Below are 14,402 nucleotides of genomic sequence, written 5' to 3'. Positions count from 1 at the left end.
ACGTACATATCTGATATGCAGGATGTATTTTCATTGTTACAAATTGAACATAATTAAAGCATAGTGATTAATCACAAAAACAATATGTAATTATATGTTGGTTGTCCGATGGTCTTAGGCGACCCCTGTGAAAGGGTCGTTCGACCCCCAAAGGGGTCGCGACCCACAAGTTGAGAACCGCTGCTCTATGCTGTAAATCTGAAATCGTCCCTTTGGGCAGACAGGATTTCGCCACTGTATCAAATGGCCCAAAAGGTATTGCACTGAGGGTTAAGAATGGTACTTAAGCAAGACACTGTCTCTAGTCAGCCACGAGAAACAGTAGCTAGACCTAAAAATCTGGTACTTGTGGCAACTGATCAGAACGGAATGACATAATGATGTTGGTCATTATTTACCGTCTCCTCCACTTTGGTGGGAGCCCTAGCTATCTTGCTGGTTCATGTATCGGGGCACTGAAAGAATTCTGTGGGCTCAAATCTACATAAAAAAAGCATGTCACTGGCCGACTTCAGACTTCACTGCTAACAAATTATTGTGCGCCTACAAGCGATCAGAGCTCAAAGATACGAATCATGGCTTAAAAATCGATCTCTCAGGGAAAACCTTGACTATGAGTACGCTGAGCGTACATTTCTCTCTTGTTCACAATAAAAGCCATGAAAGATCTTAATGGTGTCGAGAGGAGCAAAACGGTCCTACTCATTAGCTAGCAACGGATGAGCCAAGAAATCAGGTGGGTGGAACTGAGGTCATCTTTCTTGCTTTTTAAAAGTCCTTGTAAGCATTTATTTTAATACTACTTATTCCACACAGCACACCCCATTTATACTGCTTATCCTTGTATGACTGATATGCTCAAATATATTTAAATGCCTCAGAGGAATTGGTATTCTGGGGCACACAGATGCGCTTCAGAGTGTCTGAGGGGCCCTTGAAATTGTAAAGATCTAGGAACAAGGTCCATAACTTTTATACGATTCTCAAAGGAATCAGTTTAAGTCTCACTATTTATAATTCTATTTAATTTTAAGGTTTCTAGAGATATTGCCCTTATCTTTGGTCCACTTCTTTGAAAGAAAAAACAAACTTTGTACCGATTTCCTTTCCTGCTTCAGTTCCTGGACATAGCGTGCTAACCCCGCGAGGATCTGTGAGGTCAAGTTCTCGGAGACGACTTCATGCTGCCCCGCGTAATCGTTCATTTCGTTCAGGGTGGACAGGAAGGCTTTACACGCCGTATACCTGTGGAACAGAACACATGGAACCTTTTTCAAACGCGGTCACATCCGTGCTCACACTGCTTTACGCCGGAGAAATAGTCATTAAAATCAACCTCCCATGGGATCCTGACAATTCATTACACATAAGACTGTTTTCATCAAAACGGTCCAGAATTAATTACAACAGAAACTCTCTTCATTTTGTGGAAACTGAACTGCTCTATGCAGGGCAATAAAATACTTAGTGCAAATATAACCCAAAACACATACACATGCTGTATGTATGAACCTACTGGCTATTTAGCCCCAAGTTAGAGACATAATACTTTGGGACTGTCCATGTTCAGCCTTAGTCGCTGGCTGAAATGGACATATTTCTTGGATGAATTAGGCTGAATGAGACTCTTGACATTACAAAACCAAATCAAGATTGTAAAGCAAGCATGTCAAACTCAAAGGCTAACACGAGCCAAACAAACAAGGTTTAAGGTTATGTGGGCCACAAAAAAAAACATAAAGCTTCAATTTTCATAGAAACGTAGGTTTATTTCGATAGAGAAATGCTGAATACAAAGGGCTGAAATAAATGAGTCATCGTTAACATAAAATAATAGAACATTTTAATAAAAATTAATATTTTTTCTTGAACATTAACTTACCAGACACTGAATAACTGCACAAATAAGCGAAACGCAAATAAATTTATTTTTCTTGTTCTCCGAAAGCGAAATATTTCCTGTTGTGCACACCAAACAAGTCAGTACAAGATTAATGACGTGGCCATCGGCTGCTAAAATATTCGCTGCTGGTATTAGTGGAGAGAAATGGGGCGCCTGTGCATAAGGCACGTAGGGACATGAATGCAACACGGTTATAGTAATCGGTCATTAGCGAACATTGTTGTTCGTTATTAATATCCTGTATAACAGGATATTGTAAAAATTAAATTACAAAACTTTTATTAAGACGTTTCTGAGATACTGTTATATTGGCTGGGCCACAAAAATATTCACTGTGGGCCGCGAGTTTGACATGCTTGCTGTAGAACGGACAATCTATACTCCCTGCACGTGCTTGGATTCTATTCCAAGCTTTTCCTAATTGCCCTCATTGGAACCATCCACAAAAGCTCTAGTGACTCAGCACAAGAAAAGTTCCTGGAGTAGGTTTTTGTTTTTCTCTCCCCTCAATTTAAAAACGGACACAAATGTGAGAGGAGACTGCAACTTGGTGCAGGTCTCCCTCTCCCCTTTCCTTCAGTCACCACCAGCGGCGCAGAGAGTGCCGCGTCATCATCGATGAACACACCTGTATTCTTCTTCCTCCTTCGAGTTCTTTTTGGGTTGGTATTTCTTCGAGAGGTTCCTGAAACAAAAATGCGGACACGTCACCTCCCATAGGGCTAAGCGAGAAGCCAGGGGTCACAGAGGACGCTAGTGCGTTTTTATTTGTAAGTTTAAAAAAAGTCACAAAACGCCCACAGCCGAAATCCACGAATTTCCTTCCAACCCCGACCGTGTGCGAAGCTCCTGCGATGAAGGACTGCACAGCCGAGTCTCGGCTCCCGGGGGGAGCGGAGAGAGCGGGGTGGCCGCCAGCGGGCCCCTTCCTGGCTGTGGACCGCCGACCTGACTTCACGGAGAGCACAGGCCACGTGTGTACACGCAGTGGCTTCCATGTAGCACTGAGCTGAGGGCGGTTTTTCTCACCAGGCCACCACGCCCTCAGGGTCATCTTCCATTGAGCATCACTGCTCTAAATTCCAGGAAGCACGTGCACTGTGTCCAAATTTTTAAGAATAAAAAAATAAAAATAAAAAATAAAAAAGAATCACAATGCCCAGGGCACGTGGTCAAGGCTGGGCGGCGGCTCCCCCTAAAGCTAGTAATCAGTCTTCTGAGGCAGTAGCGACAAGTTGGGGTGATGTTTATGCTAAGTCATTTAACTAGAGGACCTTTCAAAAGGACTGGAAGCTAAATTGATTGATTTTTTAATTGATTTTCTAAGAGAGAAAGAGAGAGAAAAAAACCCATCAACTTGTTGTTCCACTTATTCACACATTCACTGGCTGATTCCTGTATGTGCCCTGTCCAGGGATCGAACCTACAACCTTGGAGCATCAGGATGATGCTCTAAACAACTGAGCTACCCAGCCAGGACCCTAGCAGACCTCTGAAGCTGCCTCCCAGGTTTGCACTGAACACACTCCGATGAGCCAATATCGCCTTAGTGTCTCTTCCTAGCCCCATCTCCAGGTCAGGAATGCAAGTGCTGTCAACACTCAGCTTAGATTTACACAAAGACCAAGAGGTCATCATGGAAAGGACCACCGTGCCTCGCTGGCACCGGTCCCCCAGCTGCTTCTCGTGGCTCCCGGTGGCCCACAGGGGGGCTCCCCAGGGCAGCAGCTCAGCACTCACATCCTGTTTCTGGCATGCTGCTATCCCTCTTTTCTAGTAGCTACCTTCATTTTTCACACTTCATTTCTCCCATTTTCCCTGAATCTACAGATTCGCCTACAAAAAGGTGCAGTAATACACTGACGATTTTGATCATGGTACATTCTGCAAAGAGGCATGGACTTCAGTAACAAGGACGTTGCTCTGGGACTCCAGGCACCACCGAGCCTGGACGGCATGAGCCTGGATAGGTCAACAGCAAGTCTGCGCTCCCAGTTCCTCATCCGTGAGTCCCAAGTGGTTGGTGAAACGAACTCTACGGTCGCTTCAAGTCTGGAAATTCCCAGGGACTACACAACACCCAAGAGAATATCTACTGCTGCAATTACTTAAAAATAATCTATAACAAATTAAGCGTTATAGGCAAACCGACGAAAGGATGTACTTACTGAAGCTGCTGTCACATGAGCTACTCTTAACCTGTGTCATGCTTTCTCTATTGATGCACAGGATACAGAATACAGTCTGTCTATAATAAATCTAGATTTGTTTTAAAAAAATGTGGAAAAGCAGTATTTTCTTAAAGAATGTGCCTTAGAGAAAAAAAAAATGCGAAAGAGAGAAATCTGTTGAAAGCACAGTACAATTGGGTTGATCACCACCACTCCTTAAAAGGCAGGTTTAGTAAAAATAACCCCTCAGGTGGCCACAGGGGAGCCCAGGACCAAAGGAGGACTCCACAACCAATGGTTCTCCAGACTTCCTGAGAGCAGCGTCTATGGGAGAGTCGAGAATTGAAAAAGCCCAGCATGTGAGCTGCTTTTAGCACGTGGTTTTTTTTTAAACATTAACCATTTCTTCTGTTAGTTATAGCTTACCAATGGAAATCACCACTTCTAAATGCAAACCTATTTAAAATACTTTCGAAACTTTATTTTAAAGATTTATTTTTTGTTTGTTTTGTTTTTAAAAAAATGTTTTTATTTATTTCAGAGAGGGAGGGAGAGGGAGAGAGAGATAAACACATCAATGATGACAGAGATTCATTCATTGGCTGCCTCCTGCACGCCCCACACTGGGGATTGAGCCCGCAACCGGGGCATGTGCCCTGACTGGGAATCAAACCCTTACCTCCTGGGTCATAGATTGACGCTCAACCACTGAACCACCCCAGCTGGTCTCAAGGCGTTTTCTTTTTAATCCTCACTTTCTTTTTAGCTTCCAGTCCTTAGCAACCATACAAATAATTTTTACATCCAATTGAAGGTAACAGAACTTGAACAAACCCAGGTGAAACCAGCTTTCTTCACTCCCATTAAACAGTCAAATCCCACACAGGCTTGGAGACTGTGGTGGGTGACACCCCGTGAGGACCATCAGGGTCAGGTGACTGCGTGCTGATGAATAATTCACCCCACAAAGGCCAGCCAAAAACTGAAAGCTTAAGAGGCCTAGAGGTGAACTCCAGGTCTAAAGAATGTCTCTCAGGACTGTACAGAAAAAAAGATCAACTTCCATTTCTATTCTCTGAGACAGGTATTTGTAGGAGGTTATTTTGAAAAAACAAGCAAGCCAACAAACCACAAAAGGCATCTTTAAATTTATGGATCTTCCTGAAAAATTGTGTTTTATATACTTAACTTGCTCTTCAGAGAGACAAATTAAAAGGTAAGAGAAAAATATACGACCTTTAATAAGGGCACTGCATTTAAACGCAGTTGATCGTAAGAACCACAGAGAAAGGCTTTTAAATAGGAGACAGTTGGCCCAGCCCAGACCCTCTGAAATGGAAGGCCCAGGGCTGGGTCCAGGAATGTTTTGTTTTGTTTTTTCTCTCTCTTTCTTTGATTTTTTAAAAGCTCCCCACGAGATTTCTGGAAAAAAGTTGGCAGAAGGAACTTCGATCAGAGAATTGTGTGTTCCCAACAACAAGAGGTGAAAATTAACAGCCAGGAATATGGTCAACAACAGCAAATAAATAATAAGGAAAGGTGCATAACCTCAGTCTGCACACTTGGAAAGTGGGGGCTGGGTGGGGACGGGGATTCTGGGGCAGCACAGAATGGACACTGGCTGACCCTCACTGCCACAGGGGTAAGCCCATGAGACCCCGAATGCTGACACAAACAGAAGTGAATGGAGGGCTCAGCAAGCACTGGGGACAGTGACAAAAGACAGCCAGGCTGCCCAGGGGGAGATCGCCCCAAACTAGGATTCCAAGGAAGAGGATACACCTGTGACCTCATAAAGTAAACCCCCAAAAGAACCTCTAACCAGGCCCTCCCCCGCCCTCACCCTGTGCTGGAGCTCAGGGGGAAAGATGGAAAGTCCTAGAAGCAGGGACAGGACCTTCATGGACACTCTCCGCATTGGAAGCCCTGATGAAGCTTCTGGTGATGACAAAAGCAGGCTTAGGCACCTGCCGAGCAGTTTACATGATCAACTCAGTAAGTCCCCCCGACAACCTTATAAGGAGAGAATTAGTATTATTTCCATTTTACAGATGAAAAGATAAAACACAGAGAGTATTTTGCCCCAAATCAATGAAAGGACCGAGACTGCATCCTAGGCATTGGGACTCTAGTCTGTCCTCGGAACCACATCACTAAACTGCCCATGTTAAATATAAGCCAGCTGAGAAGATATGTAATAAAGAAGAAAAAGGAGGGAAGATAGGAGGGAAGGTGGAAGGGCAGGAGGGAGGATGAGAGGGAGGGAGGGAGGGAGGGAGGAAGTGGATAACAGAGGAAAACCCAACCTGGAAGAAAACATCCAAGGAAAAGACACTAAACCAAACTCCTCCAGAATAGCCCCCACTGCAGACAAACTTAATTAAAACACAAAGCCAACAGAGCAAGAGTCCTCAGATCATAGGATAAAACAGAGTCAGATAAGGGGAGACTGCAAAGCAAGAAAAAGAACGAAGAACTAAACCACTCAATTACAGAACTAATATAAACTAGGCTGGCTGTCACACTTCATAGAGGAAAGTTTAGAGGTACTCACCAGGTGAAAAACAGCTAACATCATGAGGGAAAAAAGACCAGGCAAAGAACAAGAGGACAAGAACGTAAGGAAAACTCGTATCCCTGCAGTATCTAACCCATACGTAGAATCGAAAAAAATAATTAGATCCAACGGAAGGAAGTTCCCCCGAAAACAATGAAGAATTGAATAGCACATGAAGGGCCTGAAAAACTGACCGAACAGTCCACACAAGGCTCAGCCTCGTGAAGCTATCAAACTGCTGAGGAACAAAACAGTCTTTCCCAGGTGCCCTCAAAAGAGCAAGTCACCCCAAAGACAAAGAATCTGGCTGCCCCACACGTTGCCACCAAAACACAGCTGCAACCAAGTCTGGGGAGAAGGGAAGTAGGACAGAGAACAGCCAGGCTACATTGTTGTCAAGGAAAGAGGCGCTCCTCAAACCAGAACTCCGGATTATGCCACAGGCTTTCTTAGGGGGAATGTATCCCTATTTTCTTGACTCCAGCAAGTGGAGAAGCTATGGTAGAAGCCATGGTGGTGAGCATAAATCTATTTTAAAATATAGAATTAAGATAAATTAACTGTGGAAATCATGTTACAGACCAAATTACATAATTTGATTAGAAGAGGAAGCGAAACATGTAAATACATTTTTCTGTCCTTCCTAGCAGTGAGTCAATTGAACCTGTTCAAAATTACAACATGGGCTTAAAAAAAACAAACAATAAGGACATTCTACAAGTTTCCAAAATCTTTTTGCTAAATCTTATGAGTCTGTTTAATATTTTAAAGTTCAGCAAATCCTTCAGTTTCACTTTAATGTCCTTTCTACAGTTAAAGTAAATTTAAATGTAATACCTTGTCATACAATATGCAACACTTTATAAAATGGTTTCTACATAGTTGCCCTTTATTTACAATGAGCTAAAAAAAAAAACAAAAAAAAACAATTGACCAAGACATGAATGGTTCAAGAAGGAAGTACAAACGGCTCAACTGTATAAAAACATGCTTGACCACATTCATACGAAGACAAACACACACTAACGCTCAGACTTCCCAATTTTTACATTTCAAATTGGCACTGGTGTTGGGAAGCACTGAGGGTCAAGAGAACAGCGCTGCCAGGGAGTGCTAATGGTCACAGCCTCTGAGGAGGGCAACTTGGCAAATTCTACCAACCGAAGTATTACTTTTAGGAACTTATCCTCTAGATTTGCTTGGCCAAGGGTATTCTTCAAGGTTATTCACTGCAACTTTGTTTAGAGTTGCAAACAATTGGAAACAATCAACACATCCACCAATCCAACATGACACTGTAAAGCTGCAAAAAATAAAAATGCGCCTCAGAACAATCCCCTGGGCACACTGAGACATTGGGGAAGCAAGGAAGCAGACACTGCCTTGCCTGTGTGTGTGTGTGTGTGTGTGTGTGTGTGTGATCTCTCTGGAAGGACACATAAGAAACTGATAGCAGTTACTGTCCCTGGGGATGGGGTAACACATGAGACACTTCCCTGCACACCATTTTGTACCTCTGGCATTTCTGGATTTTTAATCATATGCGTTCACTATCAGGTCATAACAAATAATTTAGTTTTTGTGTTTTTTCAGTAAAGAGAAACAGTTGCTAAGGGCAATCAATAGTTGGTGCTCTTACACAGGATACAGATGTTTTTAAATTCTATTAGGAATTGGACCCTTAATCACGCTAGCTGGGTCAACAAGCTTTTTCTGTAAAGAGCCAATCAGTAAATATTTTAGACTTGCAAATAGGTCATGGTCACGTGGTCTCTGTTACACCTATTCAACTACCATCGTTTTTTGCAAAAGCAGCCATAGACAATACATAACTGAATGGATGTGGCTGTATTCCAATGAAACTTTATTTTTAAGACCAGGCAGTGGGTGGATTTGACCAAGGGCTGTGTATCTTGCCAGCCACTGACCTACAGAAGCCGAAGTCCCGATCATCATCATCTATGTCTAAAACAAATTGGCCATTTTTCCTCCAATGCAGAAAAAAATAAAAATTATTTAATGATGATGTCTCCCCCAAAAGATCATGCGGATTTTTCAACATCATATACGGTAGTTCAAGCAACTCTTTGTTGACTGTGCTCCAGTCACATTGGCCTTTCTGTTCCTTGACCACGGCCCACCTCAGGGCCTTCACCGGCTGAGCAGAGCTACTCCCCGACTCCACCTGCCTCCTCCTCGACCTTCGGTCTCAGTGGGTTTTCCCTGGCCAGCCCAGCTACATAACCCGGCCGCATCACGCTCTATTGCATCACTGGCTTTGCCTATTTGGGGAGGAAATGCTATCTTTAAGTGACTCACTTCCGGTGTATTTGTGTGCAGCCTCTATTCCAAAGTGAGCAGGTGAGCTCCTTAGACTCAGGCACTTCCTATGGGTCGCTCATTAGAGTCCCCCTGGAACCCTGTGGACACTTTGTTAATTGTTCTGTTTGTGGTGAAACCCTCACTGGCTCTCACAGGCCTGTGCAAACACATAATTCTCCCGGAAGCGCTGCGGACCAAGTAGCTCATCTTACACCTGCCGATGCACTCCCTCCAACTCCTTACTGAGCCCTGAGGTGGCAGGCACTGTTCCACACTGTGGGGCACATGAGTGAACGCACTCGGAGCCCTGCCCTGGAGGGCTTACATTCCAGCAGGGAAGGAGCACGAACAACAAATACAATAGATGAAGTTACATAGAATGCTGGAAAGTTATGGGTGCTATGGAAACACTGAACAGTACAGCAGTCACTGAGCAGATGACATCCCAACAAAGACCTGGGGGAGATGGGGTGCTGGCCACTTGGATCCTGGGGGAAGGACATACAGGGGACCTCTCCTTGGAAAGGCCAATGCAAGCCCCTGGGAGAAAGCATCCTGGTGTGCACAGGAAACAGCAAGGAGCCAGATGGTGAGGGCAGAGGTCACAGGAAGAGAGAGGAAGGAGATGATGTCAGAGAGGTAGGGACGATCACGCAGAGTTCTGTAGAGTCCTCCGTGCGGATTCTGGTTCCCTCTGAGTGAAATGGGGAGGTGTTGGTGTTTTGCACAGAGGAGCGCCATGACCTGCTCTTTGTGGAGGACAGACAGACGGGAGGGGAAAGGGTAGACTAAGGGATCCAGTTAGGGGACAGTGATCCAGGCCGAGGCACTGGGCACTAGGTCATGAGAAGTGGTGGGATCCTGGATCAATGGGAAGGAGTGTCACTGGGACTTCCTGACAGTCTGGCTGGGAGCCGGGCAAGCCTGAGAGGAAGACGGGAGCCAAAGATGACTCTAGGGCTCTGGCTAAGCACGCGGCTGTGGAGATGCAGATTCTCGTGGAGAGATTCGGTTTCCAATGTCGCATTTCAGGTGTCTCAGACATCCAAACAGAGAGTTCGTGTGACCTCTTTCCGAGTGCAGAGAGGGCAGCAGGGAGGCGCATCTGCAAGTGCAGAGAGAGGGCAGGCAGCTGGAGGCGCATCTGCAAGGCGTGGCCTCAGAGATCCTGCGCCGATGAAGAGGCGGGGCATCACCCTGTCAGAGTGGCCGAGGTCTCGGAGGCTGAGGACAGAGGCCAGGCGACATGACCAACATGGGGTCACTGGTGTCTCTGAGGAGCAGCGCTGGTGAGCAGAGAGCTGTCAAGGCAGCAAGTAAGGACACTTGAGAAGTTTTGCTGCAAAGGGAAGGAAGCAAAGACACGGCGGCAGCTGGTGGGCGGGTGAACTCAGGGCTTTTTTAGTGAAACAGGAGGGCGCACTGGGCCGATTTGAACAGCCCAGGAGAGCTGAGAGCTCTGAGGGAGGAGCGAGGAGAACCGGGGCAGAGCTGTGCAGTCAGAGAGTGGGGAGCCCCAGTGCCCAAGAGGAGCCCTGGGTTTAGACAGGAGCACAGGGGGTGGAGGGTCAGAGCTGAGGGACGATGCCTGCAGGTGAGGACAGTCCCTCCTGACTTCTTCCGTTTTCTCAGTGAAGGAGGACGCAATCGGTGGGGATGGGACGGGGGTGTCAGGGGGCTGATGTAAAAGAAACTGCGAAAGAGTCGCTTGGGATCAATTGTGCCATTGGGCATCAGCATGCAGGGTCCAGCTGAGAGCTCAGCACAGCGGCTGTAAGACTTGTCTGAAGCATTTATTCAACTACTCATAACCTTTCTTTGTCAACGTCTCCCACCAAGCACAAATGTAGATGCCTCTCAGGGATGTAATGAAACAAATGTTAACATTTAAATCCCAGGAAAACTGCGTCCCCGGAGTTACCATCATAGCTGGAATCCCCATACTGTTTCAGGTTGTGAAACGTGACCCGCAGCGGGTACACGGCCAGTGGGGAGTTGTTCTATTCCACCCAAAGCCTATCCTGGAATTGGGGGGGAGCCTCCTGTTTTGTTACCTGAGTCCTCACCTCACTCAGTTCCCTCCCCAGAGTGATGCGAAAGGGAAGGGGGCGGGTACATCCTGGGAAGGAGAGGGACTAAGAAAGCACTCCCCTCATGACAGAATGATGATGAACCCTGTGAGGACCAACCTAATGACATCCCTAATGACATCCCATAACTACCTTCCAAAGCCAAAGGAGAGAGGAATTCAGGCGCCAGCAGAGAGGAGCCTATGATAATAGGAAAAGAAAGACAACGCAGAGATAAAGCCAGACAGCAAGACCTTACTTTGCCTAAAACTGCAGGTGCATTTGCATATGAAAGAAAATATTTTATGACCAACAAGGCAACGTTCAAATGACCAAATTGAAGCAGCTCATTCTCTACTCCTATTTGAGGTTCTAAAAGCCTCCAAGTACGAATGAGGCTGATGTACAGTCAGGCACTAGAACCAATCTGGAGTCAGCAAATGGTAAAAATTATTTCATTGAGCAACATCTTACGTTTTATTTCCTCCATGGAACGAAACTTGCCATCCATAGAAATCTGCCCGGAGTAACACTGAGGCGCTTATTCCCACCCGCAGCCCTGGGAGAAGCCAGTCTTTCAGTGACAGGTGACATGCCCCTTGTGCAGATTATCTTTGCATTAAACGGAATATTTCCAAACCAAGTCATCTAGACCTTTGACAATCTGCACAAATCAACTCAACCAAACCAGTAATCATTTAAGAATTTGCATGCCACTTCAAGTTCAAGCTTAGTTCTACCAAAACTTTTCAGCATTTTATATAAAGGCATACATTTCTTGGGTAATTTCATCATTAAAGATGTAAGAGGTCCAAATTGCTTTTCAAATGCTACCTTGAGGCCTCTCCCACGCTGCTGGGGAATGCGCATCAGCAGAAGCATTCTGGAAGATTGTCTGGCCCCATCTACTCACACTGAACATCACAAAGCCTCCCACCCACCCTTCCACTCCTGGGACTTTGCTTTATCCCCAAGGAGGAAACAAGCAAAGGATGGATGGACTGCGGCACTTGTGCAACCAAAATACTGAAACCAATGGAAAGTAACCGACTCCCACCACATCCAACAACGTGACTGAGTCTCACAAACATAACGGAGAACAATGAAGCCAAATACAAACGCTGCCAACAAATGAAGGTGCTCACACAAGGTTCAAACACAGGCGAGACTCGCCCTGGCCGGGCAGCCCAATTGGTTAGGTCGTTGTCCCGATACACCAACATTTTGGGTTCGATCCCCAGTTTCAGGACACACACAAGAATCAACCAATGAATGCATAGATAAGTAGGACAACAAATCGATGTTTCTCTCTCCCCCTCCCCCAAAATCAATAAATAAACATTATAAAATATAGGGAGGACAAAACCTGCTGCTGTCAGACGTCTGGAGCGTGGCCATCCTCGGGGGCAGGGTGGTGAGCAGGAAGGGGTCAGTGCGGTCTCCCGGGGGCGGTGGGGAGTGACTTGTGAATTTTGCACTTCTCTCTCTATGTAAGTTCTATTTCAATAAAAAGTTTTCCGAAAAAATCAGCTGCTCCAAAATTCAGGGGGAAAATTTTTTTTTTAAAGGGCCCTGGCAGATGCTGCTCAGTGGTTAGAATATAAGCCCATGCACCAAAGGGTCTTGGGTTTGGTTCCTGGTCAAGGGCATGTACCTGGGTTACAGGTTGGATCCCTAGCCCTGGTCAGTCGGGAGTATGAGGGAGGCAGTCAATCAATGTCTCTCTTTCTCTCTCTGTCTCTCCCCCTCCCTCCCTTTCTCCTTCCATCCTCCTCTCTTTCCTCCATTCTCTTAAAAAATCTATGGAGAAAATATCCTCAGGTGAGGATTAACAAAAAAAGAAATGAATGAATGAATAAATAAATACATAAATAAAAATAAAATGAGCCCAAAAGCAGTAATTCAGTTTTTGTCTTCTGTTTTAAGAAAATTACTTTTCTATATTAAAAAACAACTGTTTCTATTAAACTGTTGGGGAAAAGCATGATTTAAAGGATTACACATGCATACCACAAAATAAAAATATTAACTATCCTCACAGCCACTGCGCAGTTAACGAACAAACAACCTTTCTCAGTATCAACTTACCTGAGTTGCTTTGCAAAGCGGAGTTCAATCTCTGTTCTTTCCTTTACAAATTTGATGTATTTCTCAAGAATATCAATTCCCCACTGTGTGTGTTTTTCTAAGTTGTCAAATTGATCCTGTTTAAAAAAACAAAAACAGAGAGACAGTTTATAATCTTTCTCTGTGACTAAGAGTATTTCGATGGACAGATCTCTCAACAATACCCCGCTACGCAGAACGCAGTTCTGATATTTTCCATGATTGTACTCCGTGCTCTTTGTTGAGCGGTTTTAGATCAACATTTCCTAATTTGGTTTGAAACTGCCTTGGGTTCTGATCTCTGCCCCATTTGTTCTCTATCCCTATTAGAAACCAGTGTTTTGACATAATTAATGTCCTGGTACAAAGGAAAATCTCTATCGGATACTGAAAACTGAGGCAGACACGCCCCACATTAACTCACTCGCACTGTTAGCACCTTAACTGCCATCTCTGAGTGATCCCTCAAAACAGCTCATTGCAATTTGGGGCCAGGATATGGGAAGGAAAAGAGCCACAAAATACTGCTTTCTTCCAACAGATCAAATAACTCACATGGACTTTATTTGAACATATCAAGCCCATGTGCCAGGAGTGGTGCCAGGAGCTGGGGGACCAAGAAAAACAGAAATATAGCTCAATTTGCATTGTGCTTTGAGGTTCTTAGTCTAGGCCAGTGATGGCGAACCTTTTGAGCTCGGCGTGTCAGCATTTTGAAAACCCCTAACTTAACTCTGGTGCCGTGTCACATATTTGCAACCATAGTAAAACAAAGACTTATATTTTTGATATTTATTTTATATATTTAAATTCCATTTAACAAAGAAAAGTCAACCAAAAAAAAATGTGTCAGAGGTTCACCATCACTGGTCTAGACAGTGGTTCTCAACCTTCTGGCCCTTTAAATACAGTTCCTCATGTTGTGACCCAACCATAAAATTATTTTCGTTGCTACTTCATAACTGTCATGTTGCTACTGTTATGAATAGTAATGTAAATATCTCATATGCAGGATGGTCTTAGGCGACCCCTGTGAAAGGGTCGTAAGACCGCCAAAGGGGTCGCGACCCACAGGTTGAGAACCGCTGGTCTAGAAGAATGGGGGGGGGGCGGTGCAGGGGTGTGTGTGCCCCCTGGAGCACAGGTTGGGGAGGGTGCAAGGAAATGAGTGGTGGCAGGTGATAAAACAAAGTCCGGGCCTGTTCACCCAAGGCCTTGAGTGCCAAGCTCAGGCTCTCCTATGGGCACCTGTGAGCCACTGAAGGACTTGTAGG

The 14,402-nt window shown here is 45.0% G+C and overlaps 1 protein-coding gene across 1 annotated transcript in view; it reads right to left on the bottom strand.

Moving 5' to 3' along the window:
* Positions 1 to 13,379, bottom strand: part of FNBP1 (formin binding protein 1) — a gene marked incomplete at its 5' end in the record, with an annotated part of 57,006 nt that extends 43,627 nt beyond the window's left edge. Inside the window, 3 exon segments of the mRNA XM_015567766.1 lie at positions 1,098 to 1,245; positions 2,532 to 2,588; positions 13,111 to 13,379. Coding sequence (XP_015423252.1) covers positions 1,098 to 1,245; positions 2,532 to 2,588; positions 13,111 to 13,379 — 474 coding nt within the window.
* Positions 13,380 to 14,402: the final 1,023 nt, after the last annotated feature.

Source organism: Myotis davidii, unplaced genomic scaffold, assembly GCF_000327345.1.
Source record: "Myotis davidii unplaced genomic scaffold, ASM32734v1 scaffold651, whole genome shotgun sequence".
Lineage (NCBI taxonomy): Eukaryota > Metazoa > Chordata > Mammalia > Chiroptera > Vespertilionidae > Myotis > Myotis davidii.
Note: the sequence above shows the minus strand (reverse complement) of the source record. Positions and strands in the feature narration are given on the sequence as shown.